Source organism: Fusarium oxysporum, chromosome 10, assembly GCF_000149955.1.
Source record: "Fusarium oxysporum f. sp. lycopersici 4287 chromosome 10, whole genome shotgun sequence".
In the NCBI taxonomy this organism is placed as follows: domain Eukaryota; kingdom Fungi; phylum Ascomycota; class Sordariomycetes; order Hypocreales; family Nectriaceae; genus Fusarium; species Fusarium oxysporum.
This window is the reverse complement of record NC_030995.1, coordinates 1,395,520-1,417,460: the sequence shown is the minus strand read 5'-3', so window position 1 is coordinate 1,417,460 and position 21,941 is coordinate 1,395,520. Positions and strand designations below refer to the sequence as shown.

The 21,941-nt window shown below is 48.3% G+C and overlaps 8 protein-coding genes across 11 annotated transcripts; 3 read left to right on the top strand and 5 right to left on the bottom strand.

The window, feature by feature from the left end:
* Positions 1 to 23: 23 nt before the first annotated feature.
* Positions 24 to 3,279, bottom strand: FOXG_20534 (23S rRNA (-N6)-methyltransferase). The gene is made up of 4 exons (XM_018400817.1): positions 2,982 to 3,279; positions 2,803 to 2,926; positions 2,586 to 2,751; positions 24 to 2,538 (listed from the first exon to the last, which is right to left on the bottom strand). The coding sequence occupies exons 1-4, from the start codon at positions 3,161 to 3,163 to the stop codon at positions 1,613 to 1,615; spliced, it is 1,398 nt and encodes a 465-aa protein (XP_018249630.1). The 5' UTR covers positions 3,164 to 3,279; the 3' UTR covers positions 24 to 1,612.
* FOXG_11435 (uncharacterized protein) lies at positions 79 to 2,497 on the top strand. The gene is made up of 2 exons (XM_018391051.1): positions 79 to 232; positions 285 to 2,497. Exon 2 carries the CDS (start codon positions 319 to 321, stop codon positions 1,522 to 1,524), a length of 1,206 nt encoding a protein of 401 aa, XP_018249631.1. The 5' UTR covers positions 79 to 232; positions 285 to 318; the 3' UTR covers positions 1,525 to 2,497.
* Positions 3,280 to 3,302: 23 nt separating the features above from the next.
* FOXG_11434 (uncharacterized protein) lies at positions 3,303 to 4,849 on the bottom strand. The gene is made up of 2 exons (XM_018391050.1): positions 3,963 to 4,849; positions 3,303 to 3,905 (listed from the first exon to the last, which is right to left on the bottom strand). The coding sequence occupies exons 1-2, from the start codon at positions 4,625 to 4,627 to the stop codon at positions 3,563 to 3,565; spliced, it is 1,008 nt and encodes a 335-aa protein (XP_018249629.1). The 5' UTR covers positions 4,628 to 4,849; the 3' UTR covers positions 3,303 to 3,562.
* Positions 4,850 to 4,916: 67 nt separating this feature from the next.
* FOXG_11433 (uncharacterized protein) lies at positions 4,917 to 6,372 on the bottom strand. Its single transcript, XM_018391049.1, has one exon. The coding sequence runs from the start codon at positions 5,856 to 5,858 to the stop codon at positions 4,995 to 4,997; it is 864 nt and encodes a 287-aa protein (XP_018249628.1). The 5' UTR covers positions 5,859 to 6,372; the 3' UTR covers positions 4,917 to 4,994.
* A 243-nt stretch (positions 6,373 to 6,615) lies between these two features.
* Positions 6,616 to 17,322, top strand: FOXG_11432 (uncharacterized protein). Of its 3 annotated transcripts, XM_018391048.1 has the most exons (4): positions 6,726 to 7,225; positions 7,272 to 7,958; positions 8,028 to 10,941; positions 10,993 to 12,076. In XM_018391048.1, exons 1-3 carry the CDS (start codon positions 7,082 to 7,084, stop codon positions 9,540 to 9,542), a joined length of 2,346 nt encoding a protein of 781 aa, XP_018249626.1. In that variant the 5' UTR covers positions 6,726 to 7,081; the 3' UTR covers positions 9,543 to 10,941; positions 10,993 to 12,076. The 3 variants fall into 3 exon arrangements, with proteins under 3 accessions (XP_018249624.1, XP_018249626.1, XP_018249625.1); XM_018391047.1 differs by having other exon boundaries at positions 8,028 to 12,076; XM_018391046.1 differs by having other exon boundaries at positions 6,616 to 7,225; positions 7,272 to 17,322.
* On the bottom strand, positions 9,813 to 11,689 carry FOXG_11431 (uncharacterized protein; the record flags this gene model as incomplete). The annotated part of the gene is made up of 6 exons (XM_018391045.1): positions 9,813 to 9,825; positions 9,964 to 10,359; positions 10,510 to 10,612; positions 10,739 to 10,939; positions 11,174 to 11,336; positions 11,624 to 11,689. 6 exons carry the CDS (start codon positions 11,687 to 11,689, stop codon positions 9,813 to 9,815), a joined length of 942 nt encoding a protein of 313 aa, XP_018249627.1.
* On the bottom strand, positions 11,787 to 19,001 carry FOXG_11430 (uncharacterized protein). Its single transcript, XM_018391044.1, has 8 exons — positions 18,857 to 19,001; positions 18,687 to 18,790; positions 18,407 to 18,638; positions 18,306 to 18,359; positions 17,949 to 18,257; positions 17,695 to 17,903; positions 17,441 to 17,649; positions 11,787 to 17,390 (listed from the first exon to the last, which is right to left on the bottom strand). The coding sequence occupies exons 1-8, from the start codon at positions 18,908 to 18,910 to the stop codon at positions 12,265 to 12,267; spliced, it is 6,297 nt and encodes a 2,098-aa protein (XP_018249623.1). The 5' UTR covers positions 18,911 to 19,001; the 3' UTR covers positions 11,787 to 12,264.
* Positions 19,002 to 19,808: 807 nt separating this feature from the next.
* On the top strand, positions 19,809 to 21,941 carry FOXG_11429 (seryl-tRNA synthetase). Of its 2 annotated transcripts, XM_018391043.1 has the most exons (5): positions 19,809 to 20,207; positions 20,269 to 20,671; positions 20,717 to 20,763; positions 20,819 to 21,438; positions 21,498 to 21,941. In XM_018391043.1, the coding sequence occupies exons 1-5, from the start codon at positions 20,075 to 20,077 to the stop codon at positions 21,711 to 21,713; spliced, it is 1,419 nt and encodes a 472-aa protein (XP_018249622.1). In that variant the 5' UTR covers positions 19,809 to 20,074; the 3' UTR covers positions 21,714 to 21,941. The 2 variants fall into 2 exon arrangements, with proteins under 2 accessions (XP_018249622.1, XP_018249621.1); XM_018391042.1 differs by having other exon boundaries at positions 19,988 to 20,207; positions 20,819 to 21,894.

Sequence of the window (21,941 nt, the reverse complement as noted above, 5' to 3'; positions counted from 1 at the left end):
TTGTTGGTTTTATTTACACTGATTGGCTCTTCTATATGCTTAAATTATTCGGTTAAATTATTCGGCCATTCATGACCTCTTGTATCACTATGCTTGGCCCCAGCATGTTTGTGATACAGGAGTATCCTATCATCGGTTCGTCTGAGAAGAACATCTGATGTTCTGACGCACATTTGAATCGTCAATGGTCAAAATCGTTGTTGCTTTGTTCGGTTTTCTCCCCGAACAAAAGGTATTTCTTGACGAAGGTTTCCCACCACATCCTGAACTGACTCTGCTCCAAGTGTCTATCTACCACGACGAAAACACCTTTTCAATATGTCCACCAACGGAAATGCAGTCAATTACATCATGGCGGAACATGGACACAACCGTCTTTTCAAACTATCTCCTCCTCCTTCTCTTGATGCCTTCAAGAAACTTTGCTCTCAAAAAGTCACCAAACAAGACTATCCACTCGCTGCAGACATCAAGGAGAACGTACCTGTTTACAATCTTTCCAACTTTTCAACCCTTACAGAAAACCAAAAGTCCGCTCTCCAAGGCGAATGGTACAAAATCCTTTTGTATGGCCCTGGTGTTTTCGTCACAGCTGGTCTTTACACCAACTTGGACGTGATCAACAAGTCAACAGCTGCCTTCAATAATATCATCAAAAGGGAGAGCCAGGGTACCAAAACAACAGGCGATCACTTTGCAAGTGCTGGTAAAAACGATCGGATTTGGAATTCGTTCAGTAAACATGGTCTCCAAGACCCAGACTCCTTCTTCAACTACTTTTCGAATCCCTACCTCGACCTCATCTTCTCTTCATGGCTTGGTCCAGGGTATCGCATCACTACTCAAGTCAACAACGTCCGGCCTGGAGGGCAGCCTCAAGTTTCCCACCGCGACTATCACCTAGGTTTCATGTCTGCTGAGAACTGTGGAAGGTATCCCAGGGCAATGCAAGTTGCAAGCCAATGCTTGACTCTGCAAGGCGCTATAGCACACGTCGATGTACCTCTTGAGAGCGGTCCAACAAGACTTTTGCCGTTCAGTCAGGCATTTGCGCCTGGCTACATGGCGTATCATCTTCCCGAGTTTAACGAGTTCTTCCTAGACAACTATATCTCACTTCAGTTGAAGAAGGGCGACGGTTTATGGTTCAACCCTGCTCTTTTCCATGCAGCAGGCGAGAATAAGTCTGTGGACATCAATCGCCTTGTTAATCTCGTCCAAATCAGCAGTGCATTCGGCAAACCGATGGAAACAATCGACGCATTGCCACTTGTGGAGAGTACGTGGGACGTCTTGACAGCTGCATATAGAGAGCAAGGTCTCAGTGATGAAGTCCAGATGTTTATTGCTGCTATTGGAGAAGGCTATCCTTTCCCAACAAACCTGGACAACAACCCTCCTAGAAACGAGAATATGGCGCCTGATTCGGAGCAAGACATTATTCGAGTTGCATTGGTAAACGGGAAGAGTAGAGAGGAAGTTTTGGCTGATCTTGAAGGCTTCCGACTAAGAGTTAGAGCTTAGTTGGAACATCTGTGTATTACTATTCGTACTTTTAGCGGTTATGCCGCACAATCCCATTTGCAGACTCAGCCCCAGATACCCTTCGACTCTATGCTTTGTTCTCGGTGCTCTGAGGATTGATGTTAGATCGTGCAGTCTTCTTCAGATATCCCCTGAAACTCTCGAAAGTGACAGGATTGTGACCTTCAAGCCATCGACAATGGACTGCCACATCATCCTTACCAACCCGTATGGAAACCTTGAAAGCAAACTCGCACTTTACGTCTACCACCTTTTGGTCTTCAGTCCCCCCTCTTTGCTTTCTACGACGCCAAGCTCGTGCCCAGACGCGACCTGCTGCTCGTCCGATCCCTTCCAGGCGCTCAGTGTCCCATTCCCAGGTGATCAAGTCCAGCTTCTCGAGTTCAGATCGAAAACGATCTGCAAAGTCGCCAATTTTCTCTTGAAGGGGTATATCGACGACTCTCTCTTCTGTGATCTCTGGAAGCACGTTTTTTGAAACTGCTGTTTTGATGCCGCGTGCAACTGATTGGGCTGGTCTCATGTTTCCGAAACTCCATGCAACAGCCCATCTCCTTGTTTTGCTGCCCTGAATAAACTCCGTGACACCATAATTGTCGATTTTGTGTTCTCTCAATTTGTCCACAAACTCGATCAAGCTTGTGAGAAATCCGAACATGGATGTGTACCACTGCACACGTTCTTGAAGGGCGAGCGACTCTTTGAGCATGCGATCAACAAACTCGACTTCGCCGCCGTCGGTCACCATCTCAACCTTAGCTCCTGTACATGCTGTAAAAGGCGGGCGAGACTTTTGCTTCGCGCTCTCCAGTAACTCTTCTTCGGATTTATAGAAAGGTGGGTTTGACATGGTGAAAGAAATGCTGTTAACATTTAGATCATCGAGCGGAATTAGGGCATCGGTTGGCTTTCGCTCCACGACTTTGATCCTGTTATCGAGGCCGTTCAGCGCCACGTTCTTGCGAGCATACTCGAGGCTTTTTGGATCGATGTCTGCTTTGATTAGCGGTGCCCTGGTCAACGGGTGGTGAAAGGATTACCAGTGGCGATAAAGTCCCAATCACGTTCAGTGCAACCCATCAAAGGATATATGCAACTTGCGCCAGTACCAATGTCTAATCCAACGATTTTCCTATCCTGTTTCTCATAAGAAGTGCTGTCAAGGAGGCCTTTTAGCCACATGAGATAGTTGTGCCGGTTGAGAACCTACGGGCGCGTCAGATCATAAAACGCGTCAAGAAATGAGATAAAACTCACAGGAGGGCATAGTCGATCGTCAGGGAGTTCAAGCTTCAGTCCGAAGTCCAGCTTGAGAAGTGATTTCGTCAATTGCATGACACATTCCGGATCATTGAAGAAATCAGTTTTGTGTTTCTCCCACCTGCGATGATTTATTAGATGGAATTCTCGTCCATTTTGAGGATAGAAGTATTCACAATCGCGCAAAATCTGCATCTTGAAGAGCAAGCTGCTGAAAGTCTGGCGCTTTTGAGTATAGCTCGGCAAAGTGACTATCTCGAGATTTTGCATCTTCTGGGGGACCTTCAAGGGTCAACGTTTGGTCGACAGGGAGCGAGTGACCCCGAAGGTCTTGTGAGGCTTTGCGTTTGCCGCCCATTTTGATGGTCGACTTGGTTTTCTCGGGTCATATGAAGGATTTCCTTCTGTGAGGATTCCTTCAGATACTTTTGATGGGTGTAAGTTGTGACACCTGCTACTTTCTATGATGGAGATGAGTTTGCAGGGATCAGTGATGTCAGTGGAGGTCTCATAAATTAGCGATGACTTGTAGGCACAGACTCCCATAAACACAAGCAAGCAGTTCATTTGCAATTGTTACCAGAAAACTCCCATCATTTGATTTGCAACCATGGATGTATTGAAAACTCATGAGATCATACAGGTAGATAAACTGCAATCTTACAATAAAAACCATTCAGTAAATGCAATCGCCTCGGCTTCGTTTCAATCATATCCTCATCTTATGTACCTTTCATGTCATCATAGTGGCACTGTCTTACCACAGTAGAACCCTCCATCGCCAGCCCTCGAGGAGCTTCATGTCCTTCTCATCGATATCCGGATCACCGTGCTCGATTCTCGCTGTCAGCTTCTTAAGCCTCTTCTGCACAGTCCGAGCTACTCGAATAGACACTTCATTAGAGAACACAACGAGCACGGCAAATACAAAGAAAGCCAATTTGGCGAAGCGGCCTTTGCCAAGTATACCATTCTTGATGTGCTCGAGAAGACCCTTTGACTTTTTGAAGGCGTACTCGGTGTCGTTGGCTGATGAGTGAGAATCTTCGTCATCGTCGTTTCGGCGCCAGAAGCGGCGGATGAAGGGAATGAACGTAGCACTGTCGAAGTTAGTCAATTGCTTGGGTTCAAGCGAGTGGGACGTGTAATTTACTTACATAGCTCCTCCGATGATCCATCTTCGCCATCGATGGTTCTCGGCTTCTTTAGCGATGCTGCGCACCTCCCCCTGCAGGATCCTCAGATCATTCAGGACCATGTTGGTCTGGTTTCGAATCCGGGTCTCAAGCTCATAAGCAGAGACGGCAGAATCGCCACCTCGTCGCTGACGCTGCAGGCTCATGTACTCGCGCAGATTGAACTGGCAGTTCACTCTAAGAGCTTGTAACTCTCGCAGGTCACTCGGTGCTGTGGCGGGGACCATTTGCTGGGCTGATGCGGTAGCCATGGCTCCGGCATGGTTGGGAAGATATGATTCAGAGGCAGGACGGATCGGGAGGTTGCCTGGACCAGTTTGAGGGCCTGATACAGGAGGGTAGTTCTGCGGGTTGTAAGGCTGGTTGTAGCCCGGTGAGTCGTAATTCTGAGGATTATAGCTCTGATTGGCATAATCCTGGGGATTGTAGTTCTGAGGTCCATAAGGTTGAGGAGCATATTGAGATTCGGGGCCTGGATATGACTTTGCTCTCTCTGGACCTCGATCAAAAGCACGATCCCGCCGGTCTCGCTCTCGGTCACGGTCCCGAGAGGGAGATGGAGTTCGGATGGGCTGAGGATCCAGCGATTGAAGCGGTGACTTGTTTGACTTGCGAGTATCAGACATTATGGGCGTTCAGGTTTCAGTCTTGGCTCAAATAACGACGTATAATTGAACAGACGAATAAATTGTCCGTGACAGCTCACCCAACCGGTGATTTTCTGCCCAAGGTGACCGACAAAGAATGAGTATGTATGTATGCGCTGGCTACAATTGTGGTGGAGAGCGAGAGAGGCTGGTGAATGAATAAACGAGGCCGTCCGAGTGGCCGGGGGGATAGGCTGAGCGAGAGGTGGGGTGATGGAATTCATGAGGCTGGGGATGAATTATGCAATTCATGATGTGATGTGATTGGCAACTATTGAATACTGCACAACTATTCACAAAATGACCGGATTCTCTTCTTAGTCCTCATTCTAGCTTCTGGTGACTTCTAGTACCCCAATGTTCGATACATGCGGTGCGCCATATCATCCATGCCCTCGACAGGCAGTGCACTCCTAATGTCAGCCAATATCTGCTGCTGAACCTCCGGGTCGAATTGGTTCCAGATCCTTCGAATCTGCTGCACCTGATCCCCTCGATTTGTCCGGACAATGTTTGCAAAAGCTTCAAAGAGAACCGCAGCTTGATTCCATCCCAAAATGTTATGAACTTCTTGGATGAGAAATTCGAAAAAGTCGAGAATTCTGCTGAGAAGGTCTTCTGAACATCCTAGCCCTTGATCATTGCTGAGCACGATGCACAGAGCATGCATTTGAGCAGCCCATTCATTGACTGCACGACCACGGACTGGATCACTTTCAATGTCCTGCATAGCAACGCCGAACATTTCCATCGCTTCAATGCTGGTGAATTCTGATAGGTGCTGGAACACAAAGTCGAGAGCCCAGTTCATCAAATCCTCTGGATGATTTTCCAAGTATGGCTCGCGAAAGTAGGTGCTCAGTACCAGCGCTCCGCGTCTCGGTGCCTCCTGGACTCTGGGTAGGAGATTGAACAGGACTTCTTGGTCGACACTGTATCTCCTCCTCAATTGTCCGACTCTTGAGTGTACAATGATGATGTTTTGTCTTCCACCAGGTCCTGGAACGAATGGAGGCCGGCGTCTAAAGGCCATGTCGTGTGGCTTACCGAGATCTTCAAAATCGTCGCCATAATCGATCTCAGCGATTCCATTCAAGTGACGACGCCTGTCACCAGCCATGTTGATTCTCTGCGGAATTTGTGCACGACTTCTTCTGGGGTACAATTGGTGACGTTGATAGTGATCATAAAAGCGATACTGCCTGAACATGCTTTAGAGAGCACCCAAGATGGTTCTGCATGCGTCTCAAAGGGAAAGCATGCTGGCGATAGTGCTCGCATTTATAGATGCTGAGAAGCATTGTATCAGGATCCGGTTCAGGTTTGGTGAGGTTGATTGCGATGCCGTGTAAGGTGGTGAGCAAACCACAAGATGTCATCTGGACGTTTGACTTATTAAGGGTTTGAACTGGAGATTTGGCATACGGCACATCCAATACTCTCGTTTTCAATAATCATATGGCTTTTCTCAAGCAAACATTGGGGTCTGTTCGTTATTCAGAGCAGCATACAAGCAACCTTGATTCTCCATATCCAGCTACAGGGTGCGTGTTGGAGAGAACTCCAACTGACAAGCTGACTATCTGGTGCGAGGTTTGCCTATGCAAATAGAAAAGAAAAATACTCAAACACTTGCCAACATTGTAAAGTAAAGTATTTTGTAAGCATGCAGCTCACCTTAACAATATCCAATGCTAGGTATAAAAAAATACAGTGAGAGCCTGATGTTGTGGCCTGGGAATAGGATGACACCTGAAGCTTCAGGCATTAGTATAAGGCACCCAGATAAATCAGCAGGCAGACCCTGAAGACCCCAGGGACCTCGCCCCCCACCAATTTCCCTTCTTACTCCTGTCCCCTCGCGCTCTCGTCTCTCTTTCGTATAAGAGATGAAGCATCCGTTAGAGTCGGCCGCTCTGGTAATGATATTTTCCGTATCTTCTTATCTTGCTAAAAATGTATATCACCTTTTTCATCACAAAGGTCAATTGCTACCAATTGGCTACTTTACATCACTGAATGTTCTTTGAATGCTCGGCATCGTGTTAGTGGTGATCAAGCTCTTCACCTATCAGGACCTCCATCTTTTTCAACCTCACGTCAAACTGTCCGCTATGGTTTTTTCTGCCTTATTCCGGTACAAGTGACTTCCGAACTGCCATCTGCCTGGACCCCAGCATCTGTCGTCCGAGTATAAGTATCTCGTGTTCCCCCCTCTGTCCTCTGTTTTGGCATGCTCAGCAGTCCTCTTCCTCTTCACCTCTTCCATTTACATTCACTTCTCCTGTCCTCGAACATCTTGGTCTGTCTCAACAAGATAGCCTCTCATCGTACCATCCTACTTTCTTATACTTCTTCCTTCCAGTCCATCATCGTGACACCTTCTCGTGTTGTTGCTGCCTCCAAGAGCTATCCCATCCAGACCTCTTCATCATGATGGACCTCGCCGCTCCAGCCTTTGACACAGACGTTGGCCATAAGGTTGAATACAAGATTCATGACCTTGGAACACGCTCTGTTACCCTCTTCCCCACCCAAGCACAGGTCAAGAGAGAAATCAAGGATGTGCCTCTCAAGGTACGCCTTTCTTGGCCAATGTCTCTCCTTATGCTTACCTAGCTAGCCTGGAGTCAACGAGATATCCATTGTCGGGTTGAGCCCAACCATTGACAAGAATTCGGTCACCGTTGAAGGCAGTGGTGCCGCTACAATCACGGGCATCAGTGTTGAATTTCTCCCCAACCGCGAACTTTTTGATGAAGTCTATCCAGATTCCGATGATAATGACGATTCAGACAGTGACGATGAAGAAGAAGGAGAAGGCGAACCCCCAGAAGTGCCGCAACATGGGGAGTTGCTGGAAACCAAGATGAAACTCATCGAGCTCAAAGACGAGCAGCAGCGAGCCAGAGAAATTATTGGCAATGCTGATGAGCGTATCAAGGTCCTTGACATATACTCCAAGTCTCTTGATAAGAGAGAGGGTGTAAACATTAGTGAGATGCTTGACACATATAAGCAAGAACACCAAAAAGCTTTTGAAGAACGTCTAGTCGGCGTGCAGAGGGAGCGAGAACTCACGGAGGCCATTAACAAGGCTACCAAGGAGCAGATGCGCTTGAACAAGCTTGGAAACAAGTTTCAGAAGAAGGAGGCCAAGAACAAGGCCAGAATCCAGAAAGCCGTCCAGAAAAAGCAGGAACAGCGCCAGAAGCGTCAAGAGGAGAAGCGCAAGGAGAAGGAGCGTATTCGCAACGAGCGCTCACGTTGCTGGCCGCTGTTCTGCTATACCATACACATACAACTTGAGGTGAGCTCATCCTACACGCCGGCTTCGTCTCGCCGGGAATCTGTATCCAGCGAGGTTGAACTTGTTCAGCGGCCCAGGAGCAAGACTGCAGACCTAGAAGAGACATCCTCCTGCAACCTTGTGTTGTCATATGTCACCAACTCGGCATTCTGGACTCCCAGTTATGACATCCAGCTGTCAACTGTTGACTCCACGGGTACGCTTTGCTTCGATGCTGGTCTGCATAACACAACATCTGAGACATGGGAAAACTGTAAGATCACACTGTCCACTTCTCAGGCCACATCTTCGAGCCTTGACGAGTCAATTCCCAGTCTCACACCCTGGCGTATCAAGCTGGGCAACAAGAAGTCCTCATCTGCCGAGAGTGGTGCTTTTGAAAGTGTGGTGGAACTTCAGCAACAGGCCACATGGCGTAACAAGAAACAAGCACCACAGCAGCCTCCTAACTTCAGGCGCGAAATGTTTGGTCTTCCAGGCCACGCTCTGAATGACTATCAGATGCAGTTGATGATGTTGGAACAGCAGAACAAGAAGAGGCTGATGATGGCTAGACAGGAGCAGGATTCCACGGGCCCGCCTGCTCCTCCTCCCCCTGCTGCTGCGATGATGGCGCAACAAGCGCGAGCGCAAGCTCAGGGGTCGCAGATGCGACCGCCCATGTCACACAACATGATGGTGCAGAGTCAGATGGTGCAGAATCAGATGGCACAGCCCCAACAGATGCAGCAACAGATGCAGCAACAGCAGCAGCAATTCCCAGGAATGGCGCAGATGGACTTCTCCTCTAACGACGACTTCGATGCCTTGCTAGATGAAGATACAACTATGACGGATGCTCAGCCATCCCTCGAATTCCAAAATTCCCTTGTTGAAGAGACCGGCTTCACCACAACCTTCGATCTTCCCGGCCTCAAGACTCTCGTGCCCAAGTTCACCGTCTCGAAGCAACGTGTTGCTCGCCTGCAGTTTACGAATGTTCTATTCAGCCATACTATCGTGGCCAAATATCAGCCAGCGGCTTATCTCAAGGCCAAACTCAAGAACAATAGTAAACTTACTTTATTGCGTGGGCCTGCGAGCTTGACGCTCGACGGCAGCTTCATGGGGCAGACCAAAATTCCTCGATGTAGCTCCGGTGAGGTCTTCACTCTTAGTCTGGGTGTGGACTCGGCGATCAGAGTTATGTACCCCAAGCCTGATGTTCGAAGAAGCACGAGCGGAGTGTTCAGCAAGGAAGACAGCTCTGTCTATGTTCGAGCTGTCACAGTCCACAATACCCGCGTAACTGCCAAAAAGCCCATCAGCCTCCTGGTGCTGGATCAAATCCCTGTTTCAGAGGATGATCGCCTCCGAGTTGAGTTACTCAGCCCTCGAGGTTTAACTGTCGAAGGACCGCGCCAAGCGACTGGTGCTCCTGGACGTGAGGCTGCAGAGGATAAAGACTGGGGCAAAGCTATGGCATCTCTTAAGAAGAGCGGACAGGTTTCGTGGGAGGTCTCGCTGAATGCGGGCAAGGCCGTAAAGTTGGGACTCGAGTATTCGGTTTCAATGCCAAGTGGCGATGTTGCTAAAGAATGTTGATTTGCCTCGACATATGTGGAAGTTGATAATTGATGGATCTGTGATAGTGGGATAACTCTGAGCTTCTAACCAACCATCAAGAATACATTATAGCACCACGTTTACTTTGATTATTCTCAAATTTTACTCTCGGGTTTTACAATGATTCCTATAATATTTCATAGCACTCAATCTTTCCAGTCTTTCCAGTCTTTTCACTTTGAAAACCTCGCTTTCTGTCAAGTTATGCTGATTCCTTAGATGTTCCAACTTCATGTCAATTGGAAGATATCAGTTGTCGATACTATACATAATTCAAGACACAGCTTTACATAGCACAGCAATCCCTTCGTCTTTTCAATACCCTCTGGTCCTCTCCTTATGACTGCACCATTTTCTACCTTCGGATCATTCGTCGCCTGCCTACCGGCCACTGACTTACACCCCTGAGTCAAGTAACTCAATCTTCGTCCATCTCAGAGTCATCCTCGTCTTCAGAACCATCCTCCTCCGCTTCAGAATCGTCCCCTCCTCCCCAGAATCCTCGAGCTCAAGCGTTCCGAGCTGATCAATTACGGTGTGCGACTCGATTATCGCCATGTGAAACTTCTCACCTGGGATCTCTGTTCGGGCAGGCTGTAGCCTGTTCCCAAAGTTCGGTGCGCGCGGAACTCCTGAAGGACCAATAATCGCATTCAAGGGTGTATCTCGTGAGCCGGGGCCATCGTTGGTATGCATCAGTATCGATGGGGGGTGGCGGAGAAGAGGATGCAGGGGCTGGGTTAGCCATTCCATATCATTCTTACGGGCATCTGAGATTTCGTTCGACCAGCATGGTCTACTGCGGTCCATATAATACTCGATTTGCCCGAGCATGATCATCTGTGACATGGCCGGATCGTCGACAGAGTGATGGGAGTACCGCTCTGGGAGCTCCCAGGGCTTTCTCTGTCAGTTGTGAGACCAATATGGGTGTCCGCGTTCGTACTCGTCAGCGAGCAGAGCTGGGTTTATAAATGGGGCTGGTGTGCTGCCCATCTGGGTGTTCTTGAGGGACATCACAGGCTTAAGCCTATCGGCCCCATCGTTGGCTGGTACGTGCAAAAGGAGTTCAGGACTAATGTTCAAGCGGGCGTCGGGAGCAACAAGGTGACACCCCAGTGTACCTGAGAGTAGTGCTCTTCCGCGATATACATGTTGTATGTGATCGTACGTACTGCGAAGACTTTTATTCTTGAATGAGTGGACGTCGGTCCCCCTTGTCCAAAGGATATGGTCAAAAAAGGTCGCAAAAATCTCCTGCAGGTTCGCCTTGGGACATTCGAGGGGTGATGGTTTAAGAGACCCGCGAGAGTCAATGTTTGGCATGAATTCCGGTTGCGGCCATGGACCGCAGACAAGTCTAGTCTCGTTGGATTCTGTATGTGTCCCTTCAAGCAAGCCGTTGAGGAACTTGTTGACCAATATCAAGGACTTTATCTTGTCCCAAGAATTCGCAGGCGCGCTTGTCATCATGAAAAACATGATTCCAGACTCGGCGATGGACGATAGTGCATGGGGATAGAGCTTGACCCATCCTTACTCGATCCTCAGCTGTTCTGTGAACTAGTCCATTGTCACTCCTGCGTCTCGAAGAGAAGGAAGCTCCATACCACTGACTACACCCTGTCGTGGCTCCCAGTCGAAACTGTGGGTGCTTGACTGTGGATATTCCCCAACCATGATGGCGTCTGTGGAGTCGATCGAGATAACATCTTGACGATCCTCTGCATCAAAGTCACCATGCTCACCACAGTCGATACCACCATCTGAGAACTTGCGACAAAAAAAAAAAAAAAAAAAAACAGACAGGCATTGGTCTATAGAAGGACGCGAGTATAAACATCGCGTCCCTCTTCGCCAGTTCCCAACTCTCAGGGCGGCAAGCTCGAAAGCTCATGTCTTTGCTTCGGTACACATCGGAAGCAGAAGCCTCTATTTTCGACGGATGGAAGGCTTCTCAGGCAAAGGTTGCAACAGTTTCAAGCAGGGCTGCGCGTTCTGCATGCCCTGCAGAGGAACTCCAATGCCTGGCGGGTGCCAACCTTGCACGCGACGCATACGTGCTCTTCGGGCATTGGGGCCCCCGGCTCGCTGACATAGTAGTCGAATTGCTGCTGAATAGTCATGGAGATTTAGGCTTGGGTACTAAAGGAAGTGTGTAATTAGATTGTAAGGACGGAGGTAGTTGACGGCTGGGGATTCTCACTTGCGTGTAAAAAAAGAGTCGAGATATTTTTGTTTAGATCTTTGTGTGTGGTAGTGTGTGGATTTGTGTTTATATATTAGTCTCTTATCTGTGTTTAAATAGCTTCTGAGTCTGCTGTGTTCGGCGCTGAGGAAGGACAGGAAGGGGAGACAGGAGAAGGAACAAGAGGGAGAAAGTTTGGCGTGTATTTTGAACAATGACAGGTGCACGTATCTCTCGGTTGAAGTGGGGTCCTCTAACAGTCCAACTCACTGTCTATCCCCTGAAAAACCGCCTGGTGCCTAATTATATATTGGTTATCACTGAGAAGTGGCTTGATAGTCGTTCAAGTGCAGGCACTGCCAGTTGCAGACGGCGACATGACCAGTCCAACAGCCCTAAGTTCTTTCATATACCATCATTGAACTGTCCTCAGTACCATCGAACACTATGCAATCGATATGCTCCTTTTGCTGATTCCTTTCTTTTTGGCTCCATCGTCTCGATACTCTCTCCTCAGACTACGACCTCCCCGTGACGCGTCACAGGAAATATCACCTTGTGATGAAGCCGCTGCAACCTCTTCCTTCTTCTCAAAGCTTCATCTTCATATCCATGGAACGCTAGTCCAGTTGCAACTAGGTACAGTGGTACGTCTGCCATAAGATATGAAAGCCCTGACAGGTAATAGTATGCTTCTGTCAATGGCTGAAGCGGCATCCACTCTCGTGCAGGCTGTACGATCTTGGCATTCTCATCCCCTTCCGTCCATGAGGATTTCAGAGCATCATCTTTGTACCTCAAAGTCCACCCATCGACTGAAAAGTTCCATTTCGATATTCCATTCGGCGTCTGGTAGGTGGTGAAAGTTTTGAGAACTGCTTCGAGAAACTCTCGGAGTTCGTCCTCTGTTCTGTCTGACCACTCTTCCTTTGCTAATGCACTGCTCTTGTTAGTCGCAGTATCTGGAAGTTCGCCATCGTCGACAGAGTAGCCAGTCACTGCCGTCGAGGACTGTGTGGTGGGAGGTTCGATTGCCATTGTATAGCTGTTTGAAGTGTCACCCGAGGACAGAGAAACGCCATCCTGAGCCTTCTCATCATCCTGCAGAGATGAAGGCTCCCGAAAAGGTTCATCACCATCTGATTCTGCCCCCCCTTGGCTCGTTGCAGATGCTACCTCTTCGATAGGAGACAGTAGCGTTGGTACGTGGAAGTCAATCTCAGTCCTCAACATTACATCCGGGGCCTGAATCTTGGGCAAGTTGACAGTAAGAAAGGAGTGATAATCGCAGCCCCAAGTACGATTTCCTGGTTTCTTGTCCTGTCTGACGCACAATTCGCAAAGGTCGACTGTGCAGCATGTGCAACAAACGTAGCGAGGGCCTGCAATTGTGGCAAGACACATATCACAGTAGTTGTCATGCTGCAAAACTAAGGGGGTTGTCTCTACAGCTCGAGCACTTCTTTGAAGAGCAATTTGGGCGAAGCTGTATGACCCGAGCTGGAGCAGAAACTTGCCAAGGCGCTCCCATCTTACCCCGTGAAGGTCGAAATCATCCAATAGGCTTTGAGCATCCCGACGTACACCTTCGACACAGCGATCGAATGGCGCAGGATTGTTCGCTTCAGGTCTGGTCAGGTCATAAGCGTTAAGCCCGTACATGTCTCGGTTCTCGGTAAGTATCCTCTCTACATCCGAGTCTTGAGCAGCACCTAACACTATAGCAGGCATCAAACGTGTTCCTGATTGCTGTGCTATCTGAAGCACAGTCCGGTCGAAGGAGTCCCGTTGAGTCAGATCGATGGACTCATGCTCGAGAAGAATCCGTAAAGTATCATACTGACGATTGGTGATCGCCCCAAAGATTGGGACGTTTCCATATTTCGATTTTCTGTTCACATCTGCACCACGTTCCAAGAGGATTGGCACCACCTTATCGTGACCAGAATTAACTGCCTTGAATAACGGTGTCTCGCCATCTGGTAAGATGCAGTCGGTGTCGAGGTTGGGATTCTTCTCCAATACGAGCTTCAAATTCTTCTCCGATCCACCAGACACAATGATAGGTATGATGTTGTCTCCATCATCAAAGATGGCATCTGTTGACGCTCCTCGTTCGAGTAGATATTTGACCATGTCCTCATGTCCTTCCACACAAGCGTACCAGAGTGGTGTCCTCTGAGCTCTATCACGTATCTCAAGTGACGAATCGTCGACTGCTTCAAGGATGGTTTCCAAAACCTGGGTATTACCTCCCTCAGCGGCGGCATGGATGATAGTCTGGCCCCTGTTGATCTTGGATTGCAGCTGGTTCTTTGGGTTGGCTCCCTTACTGAGAAGTAGCTTCACTGCATCCAGTCTGCCACCTGATGCCGCTGCTTTTAAAGGGGTTCCTGCCCAGCCCCATTCGAAGTTGACCAACTCGCCAACATCATCGACAACCTCCAAGAAAGTTTCCATCACGTCCAGCCAGCCCCCTATACAGGCAGCATGAAAGGCACTTGATTCTTTGGTAGTTTCTGGGTAAGGATCTGCTCCACGCTTCAGGAGTTCTATCACGATACTTCGATGGCCTTTGTTGGCTGCAATGTGTAGTGGAGCGCTTGAGTTACGCTGTCCATTCCGCATGTTTGGATCCGCTCCATGATCAAGAAGCATACTGACGATGTCTGATCTCCCAGTTGTCGCTGCAATACCAAGAGCAGTGTATTCCTTTTCACCTTTCGCGTCTATGTCGATAAAGAACCGGCTCGAAAGAATAATTTCGACCATCTCAAGGTTTCCCCAGTCGACCGCAATATGAAGGGGTGTTTCATAATCAGGTTTACTTGGATCAGCTCCGTGAGAGACAAGGCATTCGACGATGTCGAGATCGTTCAGGTCTGCCGCTATTGAAAGAGCCGTGCTTCCATCCCTGTCTTCTGCGTTGACTTGGCATCCAGCATCAAGGAGCAGCTCACAGCCCAATAAATTCTGAGCCGCCACTGCGATATGTAGGGGAGAGCTCATCCCCTTCACGGGGCACTCAACTGCAGCACCCGCGGCCAAAAGCGTCCTCAAAATATCACTATGGCCCGACTCAACGGCCAGAGCTACTGGTGAAGCTTTTGGCAGATCTCTGGGAGGATCATTGAGGTTCGCATGCTTCTCGATAAGCTTATCAACCACCCCTTTCCATCCCTTGAAGCATGCCATGTGAATCAAGCGCTCATTCCGCCAAACTTGATCCACGTCGACATGTTGTACCAGGATCTCGAGGGCATCAGTACTCCCCATCCAGCTAGCTAAGAAAGGTATAGGTTTTCCATCGAATGCGGGAGCGTCAAGGTCCGCTGAGAACTCCAGTAAGATTTCAACCATTTCGGAACTATTCTTCCCTGTAGCAAGTGCAAGTGGTGAATGGCCGTTGATAGATGAAATATTAGGATCGGCCCCAAATTCAAGAAGTGTTTGAACAACATCCACTGCGCCAACATCAACCGCGGTGAACAGTGCCGTTTGGTTCCATGGATCAACAGCATCTACCTTGGCGCCGGCCTTGAGGAGAGCCCGCACGCTCCGGCAATGGCCACGGACTGCGGCAAGGATTAAAGGCGTTGACCCGTCATTATCTGGCAGGTCTATATTCCTCGCAAAAGGGAGAAGTACCTCCAATGCTGCCCCCGGCTGGGCTGCGGCATAGTGTATTGCTGTAGTGCCTTCCCATATATTGTTGACTAGTGTTTCCAGGTCTTCTTCAACCTGTTGCTTTGATTTTGGGGAAATATGAAGAAGATCATAGATTTTGTGAAGGAAGCGGTTTGGGTTAAGTTCTAGGGCCTTGGAGAAGATCTCTTTGATTACAAGATCCGCATCCCACTGAGCGAGTAACACCAAGGGTGGTTTTGCTGATTGAATGGAAGATTGAGTCGTGGTAATCAATCGCCCACGGCCTCCAGATCCGTCAGAGTCACATTTACTCACACTGTCATCTGTGCCGTCCGATAGGTATCCAGCCTCGGTCATATCTTCAGTCTGCTTGCCAGCAGCTGAGGATGGGGTCTGTGGGCGTTCTATTGCAGGGGGCGATCGAGTCCTCGACCCATTTGAGGACCTGCTCCTAGACCTCGAAGGACTCGGTGTCTGAGCCCTGAATAACGCAAACGATCGTGTCGGCGATGGGCTTCTGGATCCCCAAGCACGTTTCTGGAAGGTGTAATATCGCCACTTTTCCCCAGCTGGGGAGCGGATGAAATCCCATAAATCCCAAGATATCTTATAGGTATCTGGCCCAAAGAACTTCAAATGATACCTAAACCAAGCCGAAGAGTATTCCAGAAATACATAGCGATCTGCAAGAGCATCTCGACAATAGTCTGTCCATGGGTCGTGATATGGTTCCCAATCTATCTCCCTAACATATTTGAGGCATGCGGTTGCGAGAGTTTGATGTACGAGATTGAGATCATATGTGTCGAGAATAAAGTCGTAAAGAGTCTGATGCAAAAGTTCGAGAGTGTCCTCAGCGCCAAATCTAATTAGTCGCTGGCATGTTCTTGTCAAATCGCCGACAAGATCGTAAGTCCTCGTTACCGAGGGATTTAGAAACCGAAGGATCTCCTTGGCTTCCTCTATTCTCAAGGTCGACCTTGCTATGCAGATAATCTGAATCAGCTGAAACAAATCATTGCGTTCATTCTGAATGCGGTCCATGTCTTGTTGATATATCGCTTCCATGGTTGGAGGACAGCTTGTAACGAGTGTAAAGACTGAGTTAGCTCCTGTGTCTTTGATGTGCCACAGTTCCTTGAGGACTGCTGATGCAAAAAGAAAGCTTCCATTTGACCTCTCGACAATGACGGCTGAGACAGAAGCTCGTCCAACAGTGGCTATCCGGCGACTCAAGATGATGCGGTCAACTTCTTCATCAACTACCTTTTGAATATCATTGAGGATCAGATCTGGTGTGACTTCTATGTGGTTATTTGCGAGCGCAAATCCTCGGATCGAGTCTGCCATGCGTGATGTTACGACAACTTTGAGGGCTGAAGCAGAAGACTCACGACGAAAGATCGTGTCTAAGCCACGGAGCAATCTGATGATGAATTCGTCTTCGCATTGATCTAGACCGTCAATTATTAGACAAGTTGGTCTAGCATCTTCAGCCGTCGCCAGTAATTGGACAATTTCCATCAATTGGATGAAATGTCCACTATTCTCGGTTTCGAGAGGTGATCGCGACTTCTGTCTATCGACCCCAAGGGTTTCTAAGACTGATTCGAGCTTTTTTCTTGTCGCTTGTGACATGGTGGTATACTTGCTCAACATAGATTGGACAACAAGATCCAATATCGGAGGGTTGTGTCGAGAGCTCTCCAGACTATCACAGTAGAATGGTATGACGAGGTTCTCCTCCCACCTTTCATCGCTCGAATCTTTCATTGCACCCTGGATGTACTTTGCCAAGTTTGACTTGCCACATCCAGGGCTCCCTGTAATGAATAGGAGACTACCATTCTTGTTTTCCTTCCATTTGACGAAAGCGGGATCTTCCAATATCCATGAGCATGTCTGCCAGTGAGGAGCCTCGCGATCAAGACCTTTATTCTCGGGTGTCACAGAGCGAAGAAGGCGGGTGAAATCATTAAATTCCTTGACGTCTTTTGCAAGTCAGCATACCATATACTCCTGTAACAACACCTCGGCCTACCAAATTTCTCCGGTTGTGTCCGATTCTGAGCTTGAGATACAGCAGTCTCATGCTGTGTTGGTAAGTCGACATTGATGCGGCTTGTGACTTCTTTCAATAATTTGTCGACACTTGAGCGAATCGCCGACTCTCTGGAGGATTTTGATGCTTTCCCTACTTCATGTCGACGCCGGAGAGGAGCGTTCTGGCGTGGTCGAGGAGGTGACGGTCTGGGGAAATTAGCATTTTTCGGGCAGGTCAAAGGTGTTTCGTACTGTGTAGCATCATCATCTGTCCACGTAGGTGCCTTTTTTATTGGTTTGATTGGAGGTGATTCGGCCAGTCTGACTAGCCTCTCAACTTCGCCCCAGAACAGTTCGAACCGTGGGTGTAAAGGGGAGGCGAATTTAGGTAATCCAGAGTGCGTACAATTTAGATCTATGTTATCGACACCTTGAAGGACAGCAGACCATTGAGGGACTATCTTGGCGAAGTTAGCGGGATAAACTTGGCCACAAGATTTACTTACAATTTCTTTTGTTCCATTAGGTAACCGCTGCGGATGAGACTCATAGCAACATAGGAGCTTGATTGAACGATGAACATCAATAGTAAATTCCATGTTGATGTCTTGTACTGAGTTTGAGAAAGCACGGAGTTCTTTTGTGAGGTTTGTCGCAACCGCCGTTTGAAGTTTCATCAGAGATGCCAATTTCTGCACAACGACAAGGTCTTCAGCCTTTTCCGATCCCATATGAGGGGTTCCCATGAAGATGATGGACTTTGTGGCTTGCTTAACAGCTTTCCAATCGTCATTTGTTGCGCATAGAAGTATTGCCTTGGGTTTGTGAGTTGGAAGACACATGGGAATTGGTTCTCAACTCACTCTTTTGACCACTAACCCACCAAGACTGTGAGCAATGAATATTAGGGGGCGGTCCTGCAAAGACATTAGACAAATTTATCAAAAATCCTGAACGTGCATACTGGGTGATCGAGTCGTTTCAGAACCAGATTTCGGAGTAAATCATTGGCGTGATGGATTATTCTTGTGTTGGCGACATCGCCGAAACGGTGAGCATTGTAGCCAAATGACAGGACGCGAACCGAATCTTTGAGGCGGCCAAGAAACTCTGGCTTTGTAAACCACGGTTCAGTTGTCCCCTCTTTCTTCCAAGTGGTTCTGAGATTCCCCCCTAATCCATGCACAAAGACGAGGCTTTATATGGTGAGTTTAGAATAGACATTGGTTTCAAGTTCAACTCACTCCACAAGGTCTTTCTGGTCGGCAAATGAGTTATCGTTCAAAGAAGGTACGTACATCTCCTTGAGAATGTACTCATAATGTGGCTCATCATCCTGATCCGATATCTTGAATCACAAATAGTCAGCGGTGGTCAATACGCGGGGCTTGTAGTGTCATATCCTCTATCTTACTGTGGTATCGTCGGACGATGAGAGACTTTCCTCTCGGCGACGCCCAAGTCTCATTTTTACGGCGATCCAAACAGAAGTTTGTAGTCAGGCAGGACAGCCTTGAATCCAGACAATGTTGAGCACGGCTGGCTTATGAGCTTTAATCGAAAGTGCGGGTTTGGGGGCCGTCAGCAAGGCTCAGCCTCATCCAATGATGGAGGCTACCAGAGGCAATGCATGGGTCCTGTTGACCCTTGCAAGTACAGTAGCTTCCCTAACTCAAGTGTCAATATTTGTTGCTTCGACATCTTGGTTCAGCTTGAGATGAAAAAGAGAAGAACTTTCCAAGACTCATATCATTGATTTAGATTTCGGCTCAAAATGATCACTCAGAAACCGGAGGAAGGTGCTGTCCATTGAAGTGCTGAACACTTAACTAGCGCTGCAGCACAATACAGCCCAAGCCTGTCTAATCATAGTCAAATTAGTTCTCATTCTTGGGGACTCTTGATAAAATGCGCCGAGATAATTGATAGTCGAGAGGGTTGCGTTTGTATTTAAAGTTGCTCAAGATTTACCATAGACAACAAATGGTCGCCGCTTTTTTGACTCAGGTCCTCTGTTCAATCACGATGGGACCAAAATCAACAAGCCACACCATTCATTTTACTACTCCAAGCTCATTTTGTTTTTTCTAGGATCGACAAGTCCACTGAAGCCGGTCTGATGCCAAAATCCGGTATCATTTCATCTTTATAAATGATGACTCTAAAGTCATTATCGCAACACTCTAGAAATACAGCTTACCCTGTAACAGCGAAATAGGTCTTGGATCAAATGTGTGATTGGCTCATATGCTTATAGCAACGCTCAATTACTCACCCGGCGTCCTTCGCCCACGGGGTGAGACCTTGACGTGACTCAATTTTCAAATGTGGTAGAGTACTTCTTACGCATACTTTATCAATAAATACCTAAGGTACCTAGCTTGAGATTTGGTATAACGGTCTTCTTTTCTACAGCAATACTTGAACATTCTCCACTGCTTCTTGATTCACTTGCCTTGATCAAGTCTCCACTACCAAGAAAGTCCAAATCGAAAAAAGACCCCTCCATCCAAGTCAGGTGATCGAAGCAATTGCCCCTCCCCCTCCTTCCTGGGCTATCAACAACGATAAAAAAATCCACCACTAGGCTCAACCAGATTGAACGAATATCGTACCATCGCGAATCGCCAAGATGTTGGACATTGAGGATTTTATCGAGGAGCGCGGCGGAAACCCCGAGAAGATTCGAGAGAGTCAGCGTCGCCGACATGCTCCTGTAGAGCTGGTTGACGAGGTTATTGCCCTTTGGCAAGATGCGCGCAAGAGTGAGTCATTGAATATCTTTACAATTTTATGATCTATTTGCACCAGCTAACATCTTGGAAGCTCAGTATGGAGTTACACAGATCGGTACACAAATAAACGGCGTTCAAAAGGAGATTGGCCTCAAGAAACGAGCCAAGGAGGACGCGACCGAGCTACTTAAGCAGAAGGAGGAGTTGACAGAGAAGAAGAAGATCCAGGAGGAGCTTGCCGCGGCAAAGAATGCCGAGCTCAAAGTCAAGGCAAAGCTCGTCGGAAACTATGTGCACGATTCTGTCCACGTCAGCGACAACGAAGACAACAACACCATCGAGCGAACTTGGGAACCTGAGACTTTCGACAAGACCAAGCAAGCTGCTCTTTCCCACCACGATGTGCTGCTGCGACTTGGCGGATACGACCCTGTTCGAGGAGTCAAGTTGGTCGGCCACCGAGGTTACTGCTTGACTGGCTACGGCATGTTCCTGTAAGTCAGAAGGGCTTTGAGGGCGACAACGACTGACATTGACAGGAACCTTGCACTCGTCAACTATGCCACAGCCTTCCTCTTCAACAAGGGTATGCATACTTAAATCCAAATTATCATGCACCGTTAACGAAATCTGTGCTGCAGGCTACACCCCTAACCAACCTCCCTTCATGCTCAACCGCGACCAGATGGCCAAGACTGCACAGCTCTCTCAATTTGACGAGGAGCTGTACCGTGTTTCCGAAGGACCTACACCTTCCGAGTCGGATCGATACCTGATTGCCACCAGCGAGCAGCCCCTTTCCGCCCTTCATGCCGAGGAGTGGATCCAGCCCTCTGAGCTCCCTATTAAGTACTGCGGTTACAGCACTTGTTTCCGAAAGGAGGCCGGTAGCCACGGTCGTGATGCCTGGGGCGTGTTCCGCGTGCACCAGTTCGAGAAGGTTGAGCAGTTCGTCCTCTGTGGCCCCGATGACAGCTGGGACCAGTTTGACCAAATGATGGCCAACTCCGAGGAATTTTACAAGTCCCTTGGACTTCCTTACCAGGTCGTGGGTATCGTCACAGGTGCGTTGAACAACGCTGCTGCCAAGAAGTACGACTTGGAGGCATGGTTCCCCTTCCAGAAGGAATACAAGGAGCTTGTTTCTTGCTCCAACTGCACAGACTACCAGACCAGAGAGCTCGAGATTCGCCATGGTTCAAAGAAGGGCAAGCAGATCGTTGGTGGTGGAAAGAAGGAGTATGTCCATGCTCTGAACGCTGTGAGTCTTGGGATGATCCCCTCGCTTGTTGGGATCATATCGCTAATTCATCGTTATAGACACTCTGTGCTACTGAGCGAACACTATGCTGCATTCTTGAGAACTACCAAACAGAGGAAGGACTCGTTGTGCCCGAGGTGCTGCGAAAGTATATTCCTGGCGAGCCTGAGTTCTTGCCTTTTATCAAGGAGACCCCCAAGGAAGCAGAGAAGACCGAAAAGAAGGAGGGCGGCAAGAAAGAGAAGACCCTTCCTGTTCGTGAGACTAAGGCATAAATGAATGCATTCTGTCAAGATGAAATGGGATGTTATAGAGGAAGAACATGTGTTCTATTTTAGATGATACAGCGTATGATGGGAATGCAGTAGGAATCAATCAAAATCATCAACAAGATAGCTGGTCAGCTAAACAAGCTGGACGAATCTCTGTTTGTTCAATATGTTGGTGCTCGTCTCTGAACAAAGCTTGAATGAAAGCTTGAATACGGGTCGGAAGAGGATATC